Source organism: Triticum urartu, chromosome 3A (genome assembly GCF_056163025.1).
Source record: "Triticum urartu cultivar PI428250 chromosome 3A, HENAU_Tu73, whole genome shotgun sequence".
Classification (NCBI taxonomy): Eukaryota; Viridiplantae; Streptophyta; class Magnoliopsida; order Poales; family Poaceae; genus Triticum; species Triticum urartu.
This window is the reverse complement of record NC_141875.1, coordinates 580,830,296-580,852,839: the sequence shown is the minus strand read 5'-3', so window position 1 is coordinate 580,852,839 and position 22,544 is coordinate 580,830,296. Positions and strand designations below refer to the sequence as shown.

The following is a 22,544-nucleotide window of genomic DNA, read 5'->3' as shown; positions in this document are numbered from 1 at the left end:
TAGCCTTATGAAAATTTATAAAAGCATTTCGCTTATAATGAGATTACATGTCACTCAAACATAATATTTTTTGAGCACTGGGTCTCTATCAAACGAGCACCCTTCGACCTATGGTCGAATCCTGTGCTGCAACAGTGGTAGCATCCATCTCTGCCCAGTATGCTTTAGCACGGGCAAAGGCCATTCGTGCGCCTTCTATGCACGCCGACCTCTTCATCGCATTTATGCGCGGCACCACGTCAAGGAACTGCTGCACCAAGCTGAAATAGCTGCTCGGTTTCGACCTTCCCGGCCATAGCTGATCCACAACAGACCTCATGGAGAGTCCGGACAACCTATTTAGTTCGGCCCATTCGGCTAATTGGTCCGTCAATGAAAGCGGGCGCTCGGGAGAAAGGAATTGTTTCCAAAACAGCTGGTCTACTTCACGGTCCGTCTGACTCTGGAAGTATTTGGCCGCATCGGCAACGCTCGCCGCCAAATCCATATACACATCCTCCGAACTCCACAACCGATCTAGAGGGGCATACCGTGAATCTCCGAACTTCCTCTGCAGCATAAAGGATTTTCCGGCTACAATATCCCCGGCTTCCCGCGGCTCCTTCTTCTTTGCCCTCATAGCAGAGCGGAGGTCTTTTCCCGTTGCAGCAACCTTCTCAAGGTCCGATGCCTTCGCCTGGTTTTCCTTTTCAAGAGCCCGGCAATGGTCGACGGCAGCTTTTAATTCTATGGCCATATTGGCCATCTTATCCCGGCTCTCGCCATGCGCGGTCTTCTCGGCCCGCAACTCTTCGGCCGCCTTCAAAGCAGTCGCATTACCCAATCTCGCTTGTTCCTTGGCTCGGGCAAGTTCCGCCTGCAAGGCTTCAACAGTGGCAGCTCCATCTGCAGTAATAACATGTTAAATATACTGGCTTCATGCTGCTCTTACTATGCGGCGTTTACCAGATAATAACACCTACCCCGCGCCTTGTCAAGCCTTTTGTTAACAAGCTCGATGTCGGCGTCTGCCGCATCCAACTGCCGTTTTAAATGGGAAAACTCGCTAGTCCGGCTAGCAACCGGAGCTTCCATCACCTGCTCATAAAAGCAGTATGGTTACTACCTGGGATTATGATCCTCTGATCGTCGTCGTTCCCAATGACAACCAGAGTCTCAGGGGCTACTATCTACACAGGGCACACTTAGCATGTACAAGACTATCATACATTATTTTACGTACCTCAAAACCTGTCAGTAGACTCATAAAAGCTTTATGCAATCCACTTTCGGCGGACAAGATTCTCTCCATCACCGTATTCATCAGCACACGGTGTTCATCTGAGATGGCCGCTCGCCCCACCAACTACCTCAGGACATCCGACCGCACACTAGACGGCGTCGGGCTCGTTTGTTTGCTCTCTTCGGGAGCCGGACACTGGGAACTTCGGGGGTCGACGGGATTATCTTCTGGCCTCGCCGGACTTGGAGAGGCCCTCCGCGATGACACTTCAGGGTCGCCCGCTTCCGGAGCGGAGGAGTCCGGAGGAGGCGTTTCGCTCTCCATCATCTCTGGAAGAAGATCCCCCGAAGACGAGCTTATTTGAGAGGGGCTAAGGCCCGAACTGCAAAGATACATGCCGTGGTTATCTTCTCAGAAGAAAAGACGACATATCTGTAATATTAAGGTATTTTGGGTCACTTACGACTCGTGGGAGAATTGATCCCCCCGCGGACTTTGTGCGGCAACCGCACCCCCCGGGGTGGGACCCCCTGTGGGAGACTTCTTCTCCCGTTTGGAAGCTTTGACTTCCGAATCCCCAGAAGCAATCCTTTTCCTCTTCTGGTCGTCTTCCTTCACGGAGACGCTCGCTCCCTCGGCTAGAGCGGCCAGCGTTTGGGGCCCGCGACTGCCCGCATTTTCCTTCAAGGGCTCCGGGCAAGGTACGGGCTGGAGCATCTTTTCCAATATCGGATTTTCCAAACCCTCGGGAAGGAGGGGCGAGCACCGAATCAACTTCGCCTTCGTTAGCCAGTCTTGGTCAAAAAGCAAACTCTCAGAAATAACTTCGCATCAAAGGAGAGGTAGTACGCTCGGTCGGAAGACGCCTTACCTGTTCGGCGGCGCGGTTGCTACTCAGGCCCACATCCTCGGTGATTTCCGGACACTCCACTTGAGGTCCGAAGAACGACTTGTACATCTCCTCGTGCGTCAGGCCGAGGAAATTTTGAATGGCGCGTGGTCCCTCGGGATTGAACTCCCACAAGCGAAGAGGCCGGCGTTTGCAAGGCTGGACTTGACGAACCAGCATAACTTGTGTTACCGCGACCAAACCAAAATCTCCATTAAAGAGATCTTGAATGCGGCTTTGCAGTATAGGCACGTCCTTGGCCGGACCCCAGCTCAATCCTCTGCTAATCCATGACATCAGTTGTGGAGGAGGGCCCGGGCGGAAAACGGGGGCGGCCGCCCACTTGGCACTTCTAGGAGCCGTGATGTAGAACCACTCCTGTTGTCATAATTCAGACACCTCTGGAATGGAACCTTTGGGCCATGCAGCTCCCGTCATCTTGTGTATTGAGGCGCCTCCACACTCCGCATGTTGCCCCTCGATCATCTTCGGTTTTACTTCAAAGGTCTTGAGCCATAGGCCAAAGTGAGGGGTAACCCGGAGGAAGGCCTCGCGCACAACAATAAATGTCGTGATATGAAGAAAGGAGTCCGGAGCTAGATCATGGAAATCTAGCCCGTAGTAAAACATCAAGCCCCTGACAAAAGGATCCAATGCAAGGCCTAGACCTCGGAGGGAGTGGGAGACGAACACGACGCTCTCATTGGGTTCGGGGGAGGGGACGGCCTGCCCCCGGGGAGGCAGCCGATGCAGAATCTCGGCGGTCAGATATCTGGCCTCCCTCAACTTTTTGACGTCTTCTTCCGTGACGGAAGAAGGCACCCATCGGCCTTGAAGGCTAGATCCGGACATGACTGAAGGTTCGGAGCACCTGACCTGAACTTTGGGCGTTTGAGCTTGAGGTGGGGGAAGGATTCGATTGAGCACGGGAGGGAAAAATAAAAGGCCTCGTCCCTTTATAAAGAGGGTGGATATCGAGCGTCCTCTCTGTGTCCGTTTGGACTTGCCTATGATCTAGGAGTCCTAGAAGCGGTTGGGTTACCCACGCCCGTATCGATGAGAATCCCGGAATAAGGGGACACGATCTCTGCTTTGACAAGACGTGCCAAGGAAACCACCTCGCATGACGCGCTGAGGTGGGATAATGAAACGACTCGGACAAAAGCTTGGCCGTGGTGTGTTGCACTACGGAATATGTCAGCAGATTAGATTTGTGTAAATATTATTCTCTCTATGGCAATATGTGGAAAACTTATTTTGCAGAGCCGGACACTATCTTTGTGTTTACAATCTTCTATAAAGTACTTGGAGGAGGAACCCGCCTTGCAATGCCGAAGACAATCTGTGCGCTGGACTCGTCGTCATTGAAGCCTGGTTCAGGGGCTACTGAGGGAGTCCTGGATTAGGGGGTGTTCGGATAGCCGGACTCCTGGACTATGAAGATACAAGATTGAAGACCCCGTCCCGTGTCCGGAAGGGACTTTCCTTGGCGTGGAAGGCAAGCTTGGCGATACGGATGTTCAGATCTCCTACCATTGTAACTGACTCTATGTAACCCTAACCCTCTCCGGTGTCTATATAAACCGGAGGGTTTTTAGTCCGTAGGACAACATACACATCAACAATCATACCATAGGCTAGCTTCTAGGGTTTAGCCTCTCTGATCTCGTGGTAGATCTACTCTTGTACTATCCATATCATCAATATTAATCAAGCAGGACATAGGGTTTTACCTCCATCGAGAGGGCCCGAACCTGGGTAAAACTTCGTGTCCCTTGCCTCCTGTTACCATCCGGCCTAGACGCACAGTTCGGGACCCCCTACCCGAGATCCACCAGTTTTGACACCGACACCCACCATCACTGCTGCGACTCAGTTGGCATCGACGCTAGCCAAGATCCCAGCATCGAACGGGATTAGACCGTAACGGCTGGGAATCGAACCCTAGCGCCTGGTCTAAGAGCCTCCGTTGTAGATGCCCTAAGGCGGGTCTGTATCAGTCCGTTGAGCGGTCCGGACGTATTTTTACTAGCAAACCCAAGACAAGCTGGGGACTTTGCCGAAGTCCGGACAGCACACACGTAGGACTCCGACATCCTCGGCCCACCCAAAACCCTCCTAGACAACGCGCCTCCACCTCCCATATTCTCTATTTCCCTTTTTCTCTCTTGCCTTCGCCGCCGCTCAACCACCCCGGACGCCCAGGCACACCCTTGTCGGTACTCTACGGGTCTGTAACCTCCAGCTGTACACCCAGGATCCAAGCCGCTACTTCTCCGCAACCATTCCATACCTCTCCTCCAACCATCGCGCAGGCTCCTACGGTACTCACCATGCCTTGCAATTGCTTGGTGAAATGCCCGTGCTAAATTTTTTGGCCTTTCTTATTTGAAGCAATGGATTTGGGTATGGAGTACATATATACGAGCACTATGTTGAGTCGTTAAACTGCTCGTCCGACGAGGAGGGCTACACGAATGAGACGGCGGTGATGTAGGCAGTCCTTGCAGACGTGGTGCGCACGGAAACACATGTTCCCAATTTCAAGGGATCGATCAAGGGTCATCAAGTGCTCGTGCGCAACAGGGCGCGCGGGCATTTGACGCTGATGTCTGACTACTTTTCTCCCGATACCCTCTTTGCGAACAATTTTCGTCGGCGGTTTCAGATGCGCAAAAATGTCTGCGATCGTCTCTACTATGGGGGCCGGGTTTTTATGACTACATCTTGAAGAAGGACGCCGTCGAAAGGGTTGGATTCTCTGGTTACCAGAAGTGCACAGCCACATTGCAGATGCTTGCATAAGGCACGGCCGTTGATTCATGGGACGAGTACCTACGGATGTCTGAGAGCACATGCGGAGATGCCATGGTCAGGTCCTCAACTGTCGTGGTCTCGGTGTTTGTACCTCAATACCTGAAAGAACCAAATGTCACGGACACCGAGAGGCTCTTGGCAATCTCGGAAGCAAGAGGGTGGTCAGGTTTGCTCGGATCTCTTGACTGCATGCATTGAAAAATGAAAGAACTCCCCGAAAGCTCTACAAGGGCAATATCACGGGCATGTTAAGAAGCACACCATCATTCTCGAAGCTGCTGCATGTCCAGGTCTCAGAATGACATCAGTGTGCTGCAGCGATCACCGTTGTTTGCGAGACTAACTGAATGAAAAGCTCCTCCATGCTATTATATTGTTAATGGGCATAAGTACAACATGGGTTACTATCTGGTTAACAGTATCTATCCTTCGTGGGCTATCTTTGTCAACATTATCTCTAACCCAGTTGGCCAGAAAAAGGCTCACTGAAAGTGATGATTCTAGCCCAGTTTCTTATGGTGGGCCAATAGTGAGTTGGTTTGGGATTTTTTTCCTATACTTAATTATTTTTCTTCATAGACATATGCGGCTAGTTGAGTGTGCGGGCTAAAAAATATTTGGGACGGGATGTATGCGGGCAGTGTTGAACCGCCAGCTTCCGCATCAGTTTCCGCGGACTGGTCCGTGGATGGATGCTAAGCATATTTGCAGGTCAGCCTTGAAGATGCCCTTAGGAGTAGTATGTTTTTTTTTTGCGTTTTTAATAATAAATAAGAAAACAATCTGTTTATTTGTTGGGACTGGGGCAGAAAAATTTGCTTCGATTTCTGTAGGGCCAAGTGCTTATAGACAAACCCTAAAAAACCCTGGGAGGTCCCTTAAAAGAAAAAAAAAACTGGGAGGCTGGGGCGATCAAGGCCGGCCGGCCGGCCAGGTCGGCCCCCGTCCACAAACACAAAGCCGCTGTTTCTTCAGTTAATGAAGGTCCCATTGCATGATTGGGGAGACTGATTAATCATGCGCCCCGCCCTGCCCTGACAAACCCACCACGTAGGCACAACACGACGAGACCCGCAGTCTCCAACTGTCGGCAGGGGGCATCATCGCCGCCGCGCCGTATCCCCGCCGCAATGGGGCAGCCGCGTCGCTCTCCCGCAGCCGCGAGCAGGAGCAGGTAGGAGCGGCCGATCTTCTTCCCGTCACATTTCACGGACGTGGATGTACGCCCGGCCGGACGCACCGGAGGCGCGGCAGGTGCAGCGCCGCAAACGCGCGCGGGGCACCGCCAGCCGTCCGTCCGTTGGTGCGAACGGAGGGAGACGCGCTGCCGACGCGACGCGGCGCTTTCCCCCGCCGGCGATTTAGCGGCGCGCCGCACGCGCCATCGCCCCGAATTCTCTGCTGCTGCTGCTGTGCTCCGTATCTTTCGCCTCGCTATCGGCCACGCGCGGGATCGCAATCGCATCGATCCAGCCAGCGGATCGCCGCTCTTGAGGCGCAATGCAGCTGGTGGAACAAACTCGGGGCGACAGCGACCCCGACCTGATCAGCCTGATCGTTTTACGTGGCTCACTCTACAACGACACTACTCTATTTCTAGGGCGGCCAGGGTCCGTGGATCTGGCCACGTAGCTCGCCCCGGATATCTATCTAATGATCTACTATCTGTCTATCTCCGGCCGCTTTTTCGACGACCAAGTGTCAGGCGTGTGTGCCGCGCAGGCGCTCCACGTAGCCGCCCACGGCGCTGTGCGCGGGCGGCACCACACGACAGGTCCCGCCGATCCGGGGGGTTGCGATCGCCAAACCAAAAGACGATGATATATTTTATATGATGCCGTGGCGGAAAGCGGGGCCGCCGCCGCCGCCGCACTGGTTTATTATTCCGGTGGCGGCGGGGAGGGGGGAGCGACAGAACCGGGTTGGGATATATGCATTTTGTTTGCTGTTGCTGTTGCGTTTTTGACCTCCGGCCGCATGCGCTTACTAAAAACGCTTACTAACATAATAGAGCCGTGAGCCTCCCGGCTTGATCTTGTCCCCCGAATTCAACGGCATCACTCTTCGTCCTGCTAGCACTCCCACCCTACTACCTATTATGATGCTCCGCTGCTGATGCTCGACTTCTGGGTTCTGATCATCCAGCGGCATTGCGAAACCCTGCTTCGCACGTGGTTTTTTTAACTCCTGCGGCATGGCATCGGTCCCCTGCTTATGGGTTACGAAAGCATCGATCGGAGAAGAACAACTTGGATGAAAATGGAACGGCATCTGCCATTATTTGTACCTTGTGTACTAGGTGCACATTGTCTCCGGCATCTGCTATTATTTGTACCTTGTGTATTAGGTGCACATTGTCGCGTCTCTTTCGCTAGCACACTGCTTTTTTTTCAGAGAACACGGCAGCACCTTCTTTTTAACACAGCACAGTCATAGATGCTCACATACACACACATACACCCAACCCTATGAATGCACACACATACCTGTATCAACACCTCCGAGATACTGAGCCGGCACATCTTATTTCAGACACATCTACACCAAATCTAGAAACTGTATTTGTGTGCGGCAAAACATTGTACAACACTTGGCATCAGTAGTTCAGAAAGCAGGCGCAATGCTCTTGGCACATCGCTCACCAGTCACCACGCGCGTGCCATTGCCACTCATCCACGAGAACTAATTACACATGTAAGCCAATCAGGGGGGGTTCCACCTATCTAAATTTCCACGCAAAACGACCATGACAAAAACTAAAGGAGCTGCTGCTTAGTGGGGCCCAAATGCCTAACTACATGCACAAATAAACACCATGTTTTTTACTCCACGCCCAATTTGACGGAACCGTCCTTCACAAGCTTCATGCTAAGGCTGTTGAATCTGCCTCTCGAGTAGTGCCGTGATGCCTTTCTCCAGTCTGTGCCCGTCTTCATCATCGCCACGAATTCGTCGTAGCTAATTTTGCCATCCTACAGTTGATGCCAAGAAAAGCAGACCATCTTTTAGTCAATCAGAAACGATGCTGGCTTTACGAGGTAGTACAAGGGAATCGTCACCTTATCGGTGTCAACTTCTTGCAGTATGTCATTCACAACTTCCATGCTATCAGCTGCTCCGTCATCCTTCAAAGCCTCTCGAAGCTCGTCCGGCTCGATGTAACCATTGCCATCCTTGTCAAAGAATAAGAAGGCCCGCCGAAGGTGCTCATCATTTGCCATCCTTTGCAGATGAAGAGAGACAGCTAGAAATTCGGCATAATCTAGTACTCCTTTACCGTTTGTATCCACCTGTTTACCAAACCATTAGGTGGTCAATAAAACGTGCTGAGTATACCATACGAACTAATGCGAGTAAATCCGAGAATTTATCCCAGCTTTATCTACTGCCCTCCCTGTGCCAAATAGTTATACTGCTGCTAATTGCAACCATCAACTCAAACAAACATAACCCCTCACATGATACCATGGAAAAATAAATTGACAATCTCAATCCACCCAAGAAAACTCAACAAATCGCATGTCTCATGGTAAAAGAAAATGGTCTAATGATAAGACTGATAGGAGAGTATATAATGATGGAATCAAGGTAAAATTACCAGGCAAACATCAAACAGAGAGGCAATAAGTTATTTCAAGCAGGATGAGGAAGTGAGTCGACACACTGTCAATAACTGGACAAGGCCGCTACATGTAAGTATGAAGATGATACAAACTAAAACAGTAACTCTACGTCTGATGCAAATGATGCAAACCAAAACCATTATGGTTGCTAAATGGAATGAGTACTCAATACTAGCTTCTCTAGCTTTTGTCAGCTAGAAGGGAATGAGTCACATTAACCTAGGCCAAGTGGAGAGCTAGAATAAATATCCATTGGGAATTTTCATTTCTAGTCTGGCGAGAAATGTCAAACACATCAAGCTGTACACTGAATGTAAAATACATGAGCAACTAAGGGGCTAAGTCAAATAGTTGCACCAAATCACCACCAGATACAAAGTTTGACATGTTAAACAATGGAATAGCATCTAAAAAGCAGCTGGCAGAAGGAAATGGACAGCCCAAACAGAACATTTGATGAGAAAGGTTGTTTATCATCATGGAAAAGCACTAAGAAACAGCTGTTGAGGTCACAAGTTTGAGCCCTCCTATCTTAATTTTAACTTGTTTTTGAAACTGCTGATCTAATTAAATTAATTCGACCACATTTATTTACCATACTGTGGAATATAAGAGAATGGCCTGCAATGGATGCAAAAAATGAAACAGTCATCATAGTGATTTGAACATTTGTTAGCTGTGGGATCATTTAACATTCCACTGAAATTCCGTGATGATCTGGCAAATGAAAATGAAAGACCTAGAGGGCAAGGACACCTGGGGCATACATGATATTGCCTTTGCTATGTGGTTCTTTGTTGTATATCAAATCTTTTGGAGCTACGCATAGTTTAACCAAAACTATCACAAAACCACATGGCTGTTTATTTCGTACACTTAAAAGTTTGGTTTGACACACATTTCGTTGCAGATGAACCATTCACCATATTTGAGATGAATTTTGGCACAGAATTGATGCTCAGTGGGCCAGGTGACCGCATTTTTTGGCATACCTCACGGAACTACAGTGGCAATTACTGACCACTGAACTGAATAACATAGTTCTGCCGTGCTGATAGTTCGGTCAAAGTATGTGTGCTTTCATGAACTTACTCCTTTCGATAGCAATGCTCCCAAAATATGTGGCTTGTTAGCCACCAATTGGTGTTCTCGAAAAATAGACACATGTCTTGCCTCATGTTTTTAAATAAAGAGTAGAGAATAAAGGTTAAACTCTTTGCAATACTTACAGCTTCAATAAGCATCTGCACTTCTGATTCCACAAGGTGAGAGCCAAATTTTGCTATCCCACTCTTCAATTCTTCACAAGAGACAATGCCATCATTGTCAGTATCCATTGCCTTGAACATCTCCTTTATGTCCTCAACTTCCTCAGCAGACAAATGATCAGCAATGACCTGGTAAAAAATTATACGCCATATATGTCACACAACAAGTAAATTGCCACAGCAATGACTTGCAAAATAGTTGAGCAGACCAGGATGGAAAGGCTAAATGAGCTAGGTGCATACTCTTAGAGCTCTTCTTTTGAATCTATTCATTCTCGAAAATTGCTTAAGCCTTGACTTGACAATATCTCCAAGAGGAACGTTTGGAGCTTTCTTAGCATTTTGAAGCCAATGGTGCTCTGTGAAATAAAAGTTGATGTCATGAAATTACTTACACGGACGTATAACAAACCAGGGGAAAATAAGAATTTAGAAATACTGGCAAAAAAGACAAGATGCTTAAGAAGCCTTTCCATTACAAAGCAGACCACAATTTTGACCCCAACATTCTTTCAGGTTGTAGCACAAATAATAAAATGCCCAAGCTGTAATAATGCGCATCCAGATGACTGAAATTGGTCTATGTTCTGTTTAACATGTGCGCTTAGGTGGCAAAGTGTCTGATCTCTCTGAATTCGAAACAACAGAGCTGATTAAGCACAAGTTTTAAGATGGAAAATTTCAGGTGCCCTTCTGTTGAAGTTTATGCTTATAGATTCTGCGATGCAGAAAACTATCTGACACAACAAAAGAATTTGTAACGTGTGCTTCAGATAGGCAGATAAAATCAACACACAGATTTCAGGGTTGGTTACCAAGTTTGTGTGGCAAACAAGTCTGTATTTATGAAGTACTCCGTCTGTAAACTAATATAAGATCTTTTAGATCACTAAAGTAGTGGTCTAAAAGGTATTATATTAGTTTACAGAGGGAGTAACTTGAAACTCGAATATTACCTCCGTCCCAAATTACTTGTCTTAGATTTGTCTAGATACGGATGTATCTAACACTAAAATGTAGACAAATCTAAGACGAGTAATTCGGGACAGAGGGAGTACTTCATATCAGATTTACACATGTAGTACATGACAACTTGAAATTCAATTACTCCGGAGTTATAGATGTAGTACATGAAAAAACTTGAAACTTCACAGTTACTTCAGAGCCACCATGATCATCAAATCAGGCAGCTAATTAATGCACATTGGCCGTGCTGTTTCGGTCATTCCACATTGCATTAACGGCTAAAATGGATGGTAAATGCTAAAATGCAACGGCAGTGGCAAAACCATAAAAAGAACTAACGGAACTGTGGAATTTTCATTATTAAACAGAAAGTAATGGCATGGCCATAATTCCAGACGAGACTAGTGGCACCGACATAAATTTCCATGGGTAGATTGTGGCATGATGCTATATTTCTGGAAGGAACAGAAATGAAAAATGTGGAGTTTTACAGTGGCAATTACTGACCACTGAACTGAATAGTTTCTGCAGGGAAGTAGGCAAGAAGCATAAGTGTGCCATGTACATACCAAGAACCTGCTTTGCAGTTAACCTGAGCTTTGGATCTGGTTCCAACATACGTCGAACCAAATCTTTAGCATTTTCCGATACATTAGGCCAGGGTTCTCGCTTAAAATCGATATTCCCACGAAGAATAGCTTGTGCTACCCCTTGTTCGGTCTCTGCAATATTTTCATGTAAGCTTTCATGAAGAGTAAAGATAAAGGCACAAAGCCAATGACAGATAAGGTTTGAATTAGTGTAGTACCAGCCCAAAACGGAGGAACTCCACATAGTAAAATATATAAGATAACCCCGGCACTCCATATGTCTATTTCCGGTCCATAGTTTCTCTTCAATACTTCGGGAGCCATGTAATAGGGGCTTCCAACAATTTCTGAAAACTTTTCACCTGAAAAAAATTAACACATAACGAAAGATTCAGATGAAAATATATCACTTTCTGTCCAAAAAGGCACACTGTGCAATCGCTGTATATCAACAACATTGCTAGCGACGCTACAATGTTTTATTTCAGGAACGGACTATGGCGCGACGGACAGAGAGCGTAAATCGCCCAGTACCACGGTCCACTCGACGTCAGCAAAGCACATCAACACCCTAAGTCCCAACCAGTAAGCATACTTGATAAGCTATGATCACTACTGGTGTTTAAGTGTCACTGTGAGGATGAACTGCTAACGTGAATAGTACTTCCTAGATTACAATTACTTTTTCTTATCTATAAGATTTGGTATGAGTTGGTTCCTTACATTATCTCATAGGGTTTGGTCGACACGCATTCTCTACATGAAGATAAAGGACAGGATTGTATCTCCAAAATTAAGTAAAATGGAAGACACACCATCCATCCCCTTGTCCTAAAATCCCCTCTCCTCCATTAAGCCATGCTCTCAGATCCAGACCCTGTCAGTATGGTAGATACATCCAGCATCCCTTCCTAAACTGTAATAATTTCAGTGTTACATAATTTATCCTAAAGTACAGCCCACCAAGCTCACCTCACACTGAAGAACTGAATGTAATCAGTGCAAAATGGCTAAATTTAGCAACAACTGATGTTCCACCACTTGCTTCTTCCGATTCCTAGAAGTAGTAGGCTGACACTAGAGACGTCCTAGATCGTGGACCTAAAGCACCAAACACAGAACCCACAACACGATGTTCAGCAAACCAAATAATCGAGGCTAAACCAACAGCATAGAGGGTTGACATTGAACTAATGCCATATCAAGCCAAATAGCGGAGTAAAGGCGATGCATATACATTATCCACTTGGTTGGATACTCCAGAATCCTGCCTTCAAAATACTAGCTACAGTCGCATTCGCTGTCCAACCCAAATTCCTTCCGATAATCCTAAGTTCTGAATGAAAGAGGCACCAACCAAGCAACGGCATTCAGCTACCGGGATGTCCATTGCCAGCACTCCACCTAAGACTAAGAGAGTCCATTAAACCAATATAAATCCCGCCACGTTTTTTTTATTCATCCAGAAATGCAGATTCTCCCAAATTGGGAAACGGATCTAAGATTCCAGTCCAGGGGGGGTTGGGTTACCGGGCTTGAAGAAAATGGAGAGGCCGAAATCGATGGCCTTGAGCGGCGAGTTCTCCTTCTTGTTGGCGAAGAGGAAGTTCTCGGGCTTGAGGTCCCGGTGGATGACGCCGTGGCGGTGGCAGAGCTGCACGACCTCGACGATGGTGCGGGTGACGTTGGCGGCGGCGCGCTCCGTGTAGTGGCCCCTGGCGACGATGCGGTCGAAGAGCTCGCCGCCCTCGCAGAGCTCCATGACGAGGTGCACGGCGCCCTCGTCCTCGCACGCCTCCCGCAGGGACACGATGCTGTGGCTGCGGGGCAGGTGGCGCATGATGGCCACCTCCCGCCGCACGTCCTCCACGTCGACGGGGGTGCGCAGCTTGCGCTTGGAGATGGACTTGCAGGCGAGCTGCTCCTTGGTGTCCCGGTCGACGCAGAGGTACGTGACCCCGAACTCGCCGCGCCCCAGCTCCCGGTCCAGCAGGTACTTGTCGTCGATCCCGCCGATGAAGTCGCACCCCTCCTCGCCCAGCACGGCCAGCCGCTTCGCCCCTCCGCCTCCGCCTCCTCCGCCCGCCGCCGCGCCCCCCGCGGCGCCGCTCCGAGGCTGGTGCGGCTTCCTCTTGGCGGCGGCGGCGGGGAAGTGCGAGGACTTGACGTCCTCCCGCGCGGCGGCGGCCGGCGAGCGGCAGCAGTTGCCCATGGCCGCGCGCGGGGATCAGCGGGGCGGGGGGCTAGGGTTTGCACGGCATTGCCCGGCTGGGTTGGAGGGAATTGAAGGGCGCTCGCTCTACTCTACTCTACTCTACTCTACCCTGCCAGCGGAGAGAGCCTACACGCGGAGGGAGGCAGGCGGACAGGGAGGGAGTAGAGGAGCAGTAACTGTGTCGCCCGCCGGGTAACGCAACGGCATGGCGGGGGACGCGTAGCGATGGATGGGCCGATGGGGGGTGGGGGGGGGGGGGGGGGCGCGTACGCGGCGGGGGCCGTTCGCGCGCGCGTGTGCATGACCGGTGGGGCTCTGGCGCTTCTGGGCCCGTTTCCGCGTGCGCCTTGCGGTTTGGCGGTGGGGGGTTTGACTGCGCCCGCGCACGGCGAGAGAGAAGAGGGGGATGGCGTGGCGTCGCTCCTTTTGTTTCCCTTTTTTCTTCCGCAAGATTTGCCGTTGCACACACGCAAGCAATGGAGTGGCACATCAGAAAAACAAAATATGTACGTATTTTTTAGCAGAAGAAAAACAATAATATTATGTACTGGGAATTCGTCTAGAGCTTTGGAATCTTACCTGTAAATGGAACTACGAATTTGTGTGTGTGAAGCTTTCGAAGTTGGGTAGTAGGGCCATGGCTTTCCAGGCATGTATAGCAAGGAACTGGAACAAGAAAGCTAAGGTACAGTGCAGTGGGCTTTTCGGGAGATTGTTGACATGAGAAAGCGACTGCGTGGGGGATTTATGGAGGATGAAGACCAGTGCACGGAAAATATTTTAATGTGTAATCAAGATATTGATTCATGAAATCATCGTGGCATTTATTTAAGCATTTGCCATGCTATTGATTCCTGAAATCAGCTTATCATTAAGTTAGGCTACAGAGGCGGGTTGGGCATTCTTGACTTTGAGGCTAAAGAATAGGGTCCTCCTCATTAAATGGTTGTTTAAGTTATTGACGGAAGATGGTGTATGACAAACCTTCCTGAGAAGAAAATATGTGGTTCAAAGGTGGTATCACAAATATACTGGAAGCCTAGGGACTCCCATTTTTGGGCGGGATTAATGGCAACGAAAAAATATTTCTTTCGCTATGGTTCATCCTCGAATAAGGATGGCTCCGAAATTAGATTCTGGGAGGATAAGTGGCTAGGTAATGCTACACTCCGGGAACAATATCCTGCTCTATACAATATTGTGCGTCACAAGGGCCAATGTTTTGAAATCATTTCCGCCAAATGTGACGTTCAGAAGGGATTTAATTGAACCTAGTCTTCTATTGTGGAACATATTACTCCAGCGGTTAGCCATGGTACAGTTGTCACAAGGGTCCAATATATTTCATTGGAACCTACATGGGAATAGAAAATTCTCAATGGATTCTATGTATAGAGCTTTGATCCAGACTGATGTGCTAGTTGATAATAATAAAAAGATCTGGAAGATGAAGATATCTCTTAGAACAAAATCTTTGCATGGTATCTTCGTCGCGGAGTCATTCTTCCTAAAGATAACCTTATCAAGAGGAATTGGTATGGAAGTACACAATATGTCTTTGTCTGCATGATGAGACAATAAAACATTTATTCTTCCATTGTAAATTAGTTCGTTCTATATGGTCAGTTGATACGTCTCCAACGTATCTATAATTTTTTATTGTTCCATGCTATTATATTATCTGTTTTGGATGTTTATTGGCTTTATTAAACACTTTTATATTATTTTTGGGACTAACCTATTAACCCAGAGCCTAGTGCCAGTTTCTGTTTTTCCCTTATTTCAGTGTTTCGCAGAAAAGAAATATCAAATGGAGTCCAAACGGAATGAAACCTTCGGAAAATTTATTTTTGGAAAGAAGGCAATACAGGAGACTTGTAGTGCACGTCAGGGGATCAACGAGGAAGCCACGAGGCAGGGGGCGCGCCCACCCCCCTGGGCACGCCCTCCACCCTCATGGGCCCCTCATGGCTCCCCTGATGTATTTCCTCCGCTTATATATATCCATATACCCTAAAACGATCGGGGAGCACGATAGATTGGGAGTTCCGCCGCCAGAAGCCTCCATAGCCACCGAAAACCAATCTAGACCCGTTCTGGCACCCTGCCGGAGGGGGAATCCCTCTCCGGTGGCCATCTTCATCATCCCGGTGCTCTCCATGACGAGGAGGGAGTAGTTCTCCCTCGGGGCTGAGGGTATGTACCAGTAGCTATGTGTTTGATCTCTCTCTCTCGTGTTCTTGAGGTGTTACGATCTTGATGTATCGCGAGCTTTGCTATTACAGTTGGATCTTATGATGTTTCTCCCCCTCTACTTTCTTGTAATGGATTGAGTTTTCCCTTTGAAGTTATCTTATCGGATTGAGTCTTTAAGGATTTGAGAACACTTGATGTATGTCTTGCGTGGGATACCCGTGGTGATAATGGGGTATTCTATTGATCCACTTGATGTATGTTTTGGTGATCAATTTGTGGGTTCCGCCCCATAAACCTATGCATAGGGGTTGGCACACGTTTTCGTCTTGACTCTCCGGTAGAAACATTGGGGCACTTTTTGAGGTTCTATGTGTTGGTTGAATAGATGAATTTGAGATTGTGTGATGCATATCGTATAATCATACCCACGGATACTTGAGGTGACATTGGAGTATCTAGGTGACATTAGGGTTTTGGTTGATTTCTGTCTTAAGGTGTTATTCTAGTACGAACTCTAGGGCTGTTTGTGACACTTATAGGAATAGCCCAACGGATTGATTGGAAAGAATAACTTTGAGGTGGTTTCATACCCTACCATAATATCTTCGTTTGTTCTCCGCTATTAGTGACTTTGGAGTGACTCTTTGTTGCATGTTGAGGGATAGCTATATGATCCAATTATGTTATTATTGTTGAGGGAACTTGCACTAGCGAAAGTATGAACTCTAGGCCTTGTTTTAACGCATTGCAATACCATTTGTGCTCACTTTTATCATTACTTTTACAATGACAACTAGAGATCATAGTTCTTGTGCCATGCTTGATTAGCTAGGAGCTTATAATGGTTTACCTTGCGTGCCAACATGCTATTAAAATGGTTGTGATGTGGTATGATAGGGTGGTATCCTCCTCTGAATGATTTAAGTGACTTGACTTGGCGCATGTTCACGCATGTAGTTGAAACAAAATCAGCATAGCCTTCACGATATCTATGTTCATGGTGGATTATATCCTACTCATGCTTGCATTCGGTGTTGATTAATTTTAATGCATGTTCATGACTGTTGTCGCTCTCTAGTTGGTCGCTTCCCAGTCTCTTGCTAGCCTTCACCCGTACTAAGCGGGAATACTGCTTGTGCATCCAACTCCATAAACCCAAAGTTATTCCATATGAGTCCACCATACCTACCTAAATACGGTATCTACCTGCCGTTCCAAGTAAATTTGTATGTGCCAAACTCTAAACCTTCAAATAATTATCCTGTTTTGTATGCTCGAATAGCTCATGTATCAACTATGGTTGTCCGTATCTTCCATGTTAGGCGGGTTATTATCAAGAGGAGTGGACTCCGCTCCTCACTCACGAGAAAGTGGTTGGTCACCGGGATGCCTAGTCCCATGCTTTATGCAAACTAAATCAAAATAATTGCAAACAAAACTCCCCCTGGGACTCTTGTTAGTTGGAGGCACTCGTTGTTTCGAGCAAACCATGGATTGATGCTTGTTGGTGGAAGAGGGAGTATAAACTTTACCATTCTGTTTGGGAACTGCTTATAATGTGTGTAGTATGGAAGACATTGTTGGAAATATGCCCTAGAGGCAATAATAAAATGGTTATTATTATATTTCTTTGTTCATGATAATTGTCTATTGTTCATGCTATAATTGTGTTATCCGGAAATCGTAATGCATGTGTGAATACATAGACCACAACACGTCCCTAGTGAGCCTCTAGTTGACTAGCTCGTTGATCAAAAGATAGTCATGGTTTCCTGACTATGGACATTGGATGTCATTGATAACGGGATCACATCATTAGGAGAATGATGTGATGGACAAGACCCAATCCTAAGCATAGCTCAAAGATCGTGTAGTTCGTTTGCTATAGCTTTTCCGAATGTCAAGTATCATTTCCTTAGACCATGAGATTGTGCAACTCCCGGATACCGTAGGAGTGCTTTGGTGTACCAAACGTCACAACGTGACTGAATGACTATAAAGGTACACTACGGGTATCTCCGAAAGTGTCTGTTGGGTTGGCACGAATCGAGACTGGGATTTGTCACTCCGTATAACGGAGAGGTATCTCTGGGCCCACTCGGTAATGCATCATCATAATGAGCTCAATGTGACCAAGTGGTTGATCACGGGATCATGCATTACGGTACGAGTAAAGTGACTTGCCGGTAACGAGTCTGAACGAGGTATTGGGATACCGACGATCGAGTCTCGGGCAAGTAACGTACCGATTGACAAAGGGAATTGCATACGGGATTGATCGAATCCTCGACATCGTGGTTCATCCGATGAGATCATCGAGGAGCATGTGGGAGCCAACATGGGTATCCAGATCCCGCTGTTGGTTATTGACCGGAGAGTCGTCTTGGTCATGTCTGCGTGTCTCCCGAACCCGTAGGGTCTACACACTTAAGGTTCGGTGACGCTAGGGTTGTTGAGATATTAGTATACGGTAAACCGAAAGTTGTTCGGAGTCCCAGATGAGATCCCGGACGTCACGAGGAGTTCCTAAATGGTCCCGAGTTGAAGATTTGTATATAGGAAGTCAAGTTTCGGCCATCGGGAAGGGTTTCGGGGTGATCGGTATTGTACCGAGACCACCGGAAGGGTCCTGGGGGTCCACCGGGTGGGGCCACCTATCCCGGAGGGCCCCATGGGCTGAAGTGGGAGGGGAACCAGCCCCAGATGGGCTGGTGCGCCCCCCATGGGCCTCCCCTACGCCTAGGGTTGGAAACCCTAGGGGTGGGGGCGCCCCACTTGGCTTGGGGGGCACTCCACCCCCCTTGGCCGCCCCCCCTTGGAGATGGCATCTCCTAGGGCCGGTGCCCCCCTAGGGGTCCTATAAATAGTGGGGGGTAGGGAGGGCAGCCGCACCCCGACCCCTGGCGCCTCCCTCTCCCTCCCGTGACACCTCTCCTTCTCGCAGTGCTCGGCGAAGCTGTAACGCCCTCGATGCGGCTATATCTCCCACGTGTCGAAGCATGACTTAGAGGCATAACCGCATTGAAAGCAATGACGCAAGTGAGGTAATCTTCACACAACCCATGTAATACATAAGGGAAAGAGATACATAGTTGGCTTACAATCGCCACTTCACACAATTACATGAATAAAGCATTACAACATTCAAATACAATCAAGGTCCGACTACGGAACCAAAATAAAAGAAGAACCCCAAATGCGACAAGGTCCCCGATCGACCCCAACTGGGCTCCACTACTGATCAACTAGAACGAAACGACACAAAGGACAAGATCTTCATCGAGCTCCTCCTGAGCTTGGTTGCGTCATCTGCACGGTTCAACGGCACCTGCAAGCTGGTTTTGGAAGTATTCTGTGAGCCACGGGGACTCAGCAATCTCACACCCTCGCGATCAAGACTATTTAAGCTTATGGGAAAGGTAAAGGTATGAGGTGGAGCTGCAGCAAGCGAGTAGCATATATGGTGGCTAACATACGCAAATGAGAGCGAGAAGAGAAGGCAAAGCACGATCGAGAACTATGGTCAAGAAGTGATCCTAGAACAACCTACGTCAAGCATAACTCCAACACCGTGTTCACTTCCCGGACTCTGCCGGAAAGAGACCATCACGGTTACACACGCGATTGATGCATTTTAATTAAGGTCAACTTCAGGTTTTCTATAACCGGACATTAACAAATTCCCATCTGCCCATAACCGCGGGCACGGCTTTCGAAAGTTCAAATCCCTGCAGGGGTGTCCCAACTTAGCCCATCACAAGCTCTCACGGTCAACGAAGGATATTCCTTCTAGCGGGAAGACCCGACCAGACTCGGAATCCCGGTTACAAGACATCCTCGACAATGGTAAAACAAGTCCAGCAACACCGCCCGATGTGCCGACAAATCCCGATAGGAGCTGCACATATCTCGTTCTCAGGGCACAACGAATAGGTCAAGCTACGAGTAAAACCAACCCTCGAGTTGCCCCGAGGTGGCCTCGCAGGCTGCCCGTTTTGGACCAACACTCAGAGGAGCACTGGCCCGAGGGGGTTAAAATAATGATGACCCTTGAGTCTGTAGAACCCAAGGGAAAGAAAAGGCTAGGTGGCGAATGGTAAAACCAATGTTGGGCATTGCTGGAAGAGTTTTATTCAAGGCGAACTGTCAAGGGGTTCCCATTATTACCCAACCGCGTAAGGAACGCAAAATCCGGGAACATAACACCGATATGACGGAAACTAGGGCGGCAAGAGTGGAACAAAACAGCAGGCATAAGACCGAGCCTTCCACCCTTTACCAAGTATATAGATGCATTAATTTAATAAGATATATTGTGATACCCCAACAAGTGAACATGTCCCAAACAAGAGACAACATCTCCATGTTCCAACAAGGAACAAACTTCAATCTTCACCTGCAACTAACAACGCTATAAGAGGGGCTGAGCAAAGCGGTAACATAGCCAAACAACGGTTTGCTAGGACAAGGTGGGTTAGAGGCTTGGTTCAACAATATGGGAGGCATGATAAGCAAGTGGTAGGTATCGCAGCATAGGCATAGCAAAAGAGCGAGCATCTAGCAAGCAAAGATAAAAGTGATTTCGAGGGTATGGTCATCTTGCCTGAAATCCCGCAAGGAAGAAGAACGAGTCCATGAAGAAGACAAACGGACGTAGTCGAACGGGTCCTCACAAACCCAACGTTATCGGAACCAACCCGAAGAAGCAACACCGGAAAGAAGCAAACAATCATGGTAAACAACCATCACATAACATGGCATGATGCGCAAAACAATTACGATACATGTCCGGTTTAAATATGCATGGCATGGCAAAGTGCACAAACAACACTACAAGTTAAGTGGAGCTCAATATGCAACGAGTTGCATATTGACGGAACACCACATGCCTTATTTAGTTCTCTCTCGTTTATGTACTCAACAAAATTAAATGTTTGTTAACATGGCAAGAGGTGAAGCAAATGAAAACTACCTATCTAGTCAAGTTTAAATGAGGGCGGAAACAACGAACAACAATTCCGGAAACTCCTCATATGCATATATTAGGTTTGGTACTGTTCTGCCCTAAACATAATTTTAGAGTTGTTAAGCATGCAAAGTGAAGCCACCATGTTAAACTAGGCATTTTCTACCCCATTTACATATAAAGTTTATTAAAATCCGAGCTACGGTTATTTAGTTGTGAAATAAAGCATTTTAGCAAGTTATTTAAACAAATTTAAACAAACAGCATTTTAAACATTTTAAACATGGATGAAAGTTGCATATTATTAAACTAGACAAAATTCTAAGCAACTTTCATATATAATTCATTTTAATCCGATGCACGGTTGAGAAGTTATTAAATGCATGAAGTATGAGGGTTTTTCTGCAAAACTGCAAAACCTGGGATAATAGCTAAATTCGCAGAGCCTAAAAAAAGATACTGGGCCAAATCCTGTTGGCCCAACAGGAAGAGGGGATCTGGAGGGCGGCTCACATCGGCCCGACTGGCGCTGCGGATCTGGACTGGGGTGAACTGGGCCTTGGCGCTGGAGGAGGTCTACGTTGTCGCTGGAGTTGGGCCAGGGTGAGGCCACGGTCAACGAAGGCTCAAGGCAGGGGCGTCTCCCTCCTGCTCGACTGCAGAAGCAGAGGCACGGCAGGGAGCCTGCAGTGGCGCGAGGCTGCGATGGCGCTGGAGTGGGCGCACGGAACGGAGGGAGGTGCGGCGAGATGGGCTCTTCAGGCAGGGGACGGCGGCGAGGATCCACCGGATCTCACGAGAGGAGCTTGTTCCTGACGGCGGGAGCTGCAGAGGCCATGGCGGGGGAAGAATTTAGAGGGGATGCAGCAGGAAAGAGAGAACACAAGGGAAGGAGAGCAACGGCAAGGCTCACCGGAGCATGAGCGGGCGGCAAGGACGAAGCAAAAGTGACCCGAGCTGGCAGGTGACTAGGGCGGCGCGGCTCCATCTCCATGGACAGTTGCCATGGTCTGTTTCCTGTGAAGAGAAGCGAGAGAGATGAGAGATAGAGAAGCACGGGGAGGAAGGGAGATACAGGGGAGGAGAGGAGCGGGACGAGGCCGGTCCTCGCCGTGATCGCCGGCGTGCTGGAGAGGAGCTCCGACGAGGTGGACGGAATCGAGCTCCTCCCGATCTGGCTCGGTGCGGCTGCTGCGGGGCTAAGGGGAGAGGACGCCTGGGATGGCTGCTGGCCATCTGATCCAGATCGAAAGGTCGAGGTTGACTGAATCTTGGCAGGTGGTGGGGGTTGGCTGATGGTTTGGATCGGAGGGATGCAGGGATTGGTTCGACGCTGAAACCAAGGGAGAGAGTGGCGGCAGCGGAGACGAGAGGGATTTGGTGGATGGGACAATGTCTCTAGATTTTAGGGTTTGCACTGTATATATAGCAAACCGATTAGGTTTAGGGGTAAAAGGTCCCTCCGGTCTTAATCGGACGGTCCCGGATAAATAGGCTAGGGAGATCAAATAATAAAACAGAGATGTTTTCTAGACGTTTGGGGATGATCCGGATCCAACGGTGACGACTGCCCGGGTCGGGCCCGGGACAATTTCGGACGCGCACGTGAGGGGTTCGATGCACTGTTCAGCGAGGGTTTCGGGGCCTGGTGGTTGATAGCGGACTGTGAAGAAGGGCTAGGACTTAGAGGAAAGAGGGGGAATGCTGCCCGGCGACTGTTTCCGGAGACCGAAAACGTCCGACGTTAGACCGGCTACACTGCCGCTATAGTTAATCGTTGGGGCGTCAAACG

The 22,544-nt window shown here is 48.4% G+C and overlaps 1 protein-coding gene across 1 annotated transcript; it reads right to left on the bottom strand.

Moving 5' to 3' along the window:
• Positions 1-7,434: 7,434 nt before the first annotated feature.
• LOC125545230 (calcium-dependent protein kinase 3) lies at positions 7,435-13,745 on the bottom strand. The gene is made up of 7 exons (XM_048709121.2): positions 12,906-13,745; positions 11,594-11,737; positions 11,355-11,507; positions 10,063-10,178; positions 9,781-9,948; positions 7,988-8,218; positions 7,435-7,900 (listed from the first exon to the last, which is right to left on the bottom strand). Exons 1-7 carry the CDS (start codon positions 13,585-13,587, stop codon positions 7,751-7,753), a joined length of 1,644 nt encoding a protein of 547 aa, XP_048565078.1. The 5' UTR covers positions 13,588-13,745; the 3' UTR covers positions 7,435-7,750.
• Between the last annotated feature and the right edge of the window lie 8,799 nt (positions 13,746-22,544).

Bases quoted from the DNA above. Each gene is read 5' to 3' on its own strand.
- LOC125545230 (XM_048709121.2), bottom strand. From the start codon at position 13,587: ATGGGCAACTGCTGCCGCTCGCCGGCCGCCGCCGCGCGGGAGGACGTC. The intron at 11,738-12,905 runs GTAACCCAACCC...AATTTTTTTCAG, and splicing joins CTCCATTTTCTTCAAGCCCG to GTGAAAAGTTTTCAGAAATT. The intron at 10,179-11,354 runs GTATGTACATGG...TTTATTTCACAG, and splicing joins AACTGCAAAGCAGGTTCTTG to AGCACCATTGGCTTCAAAAT.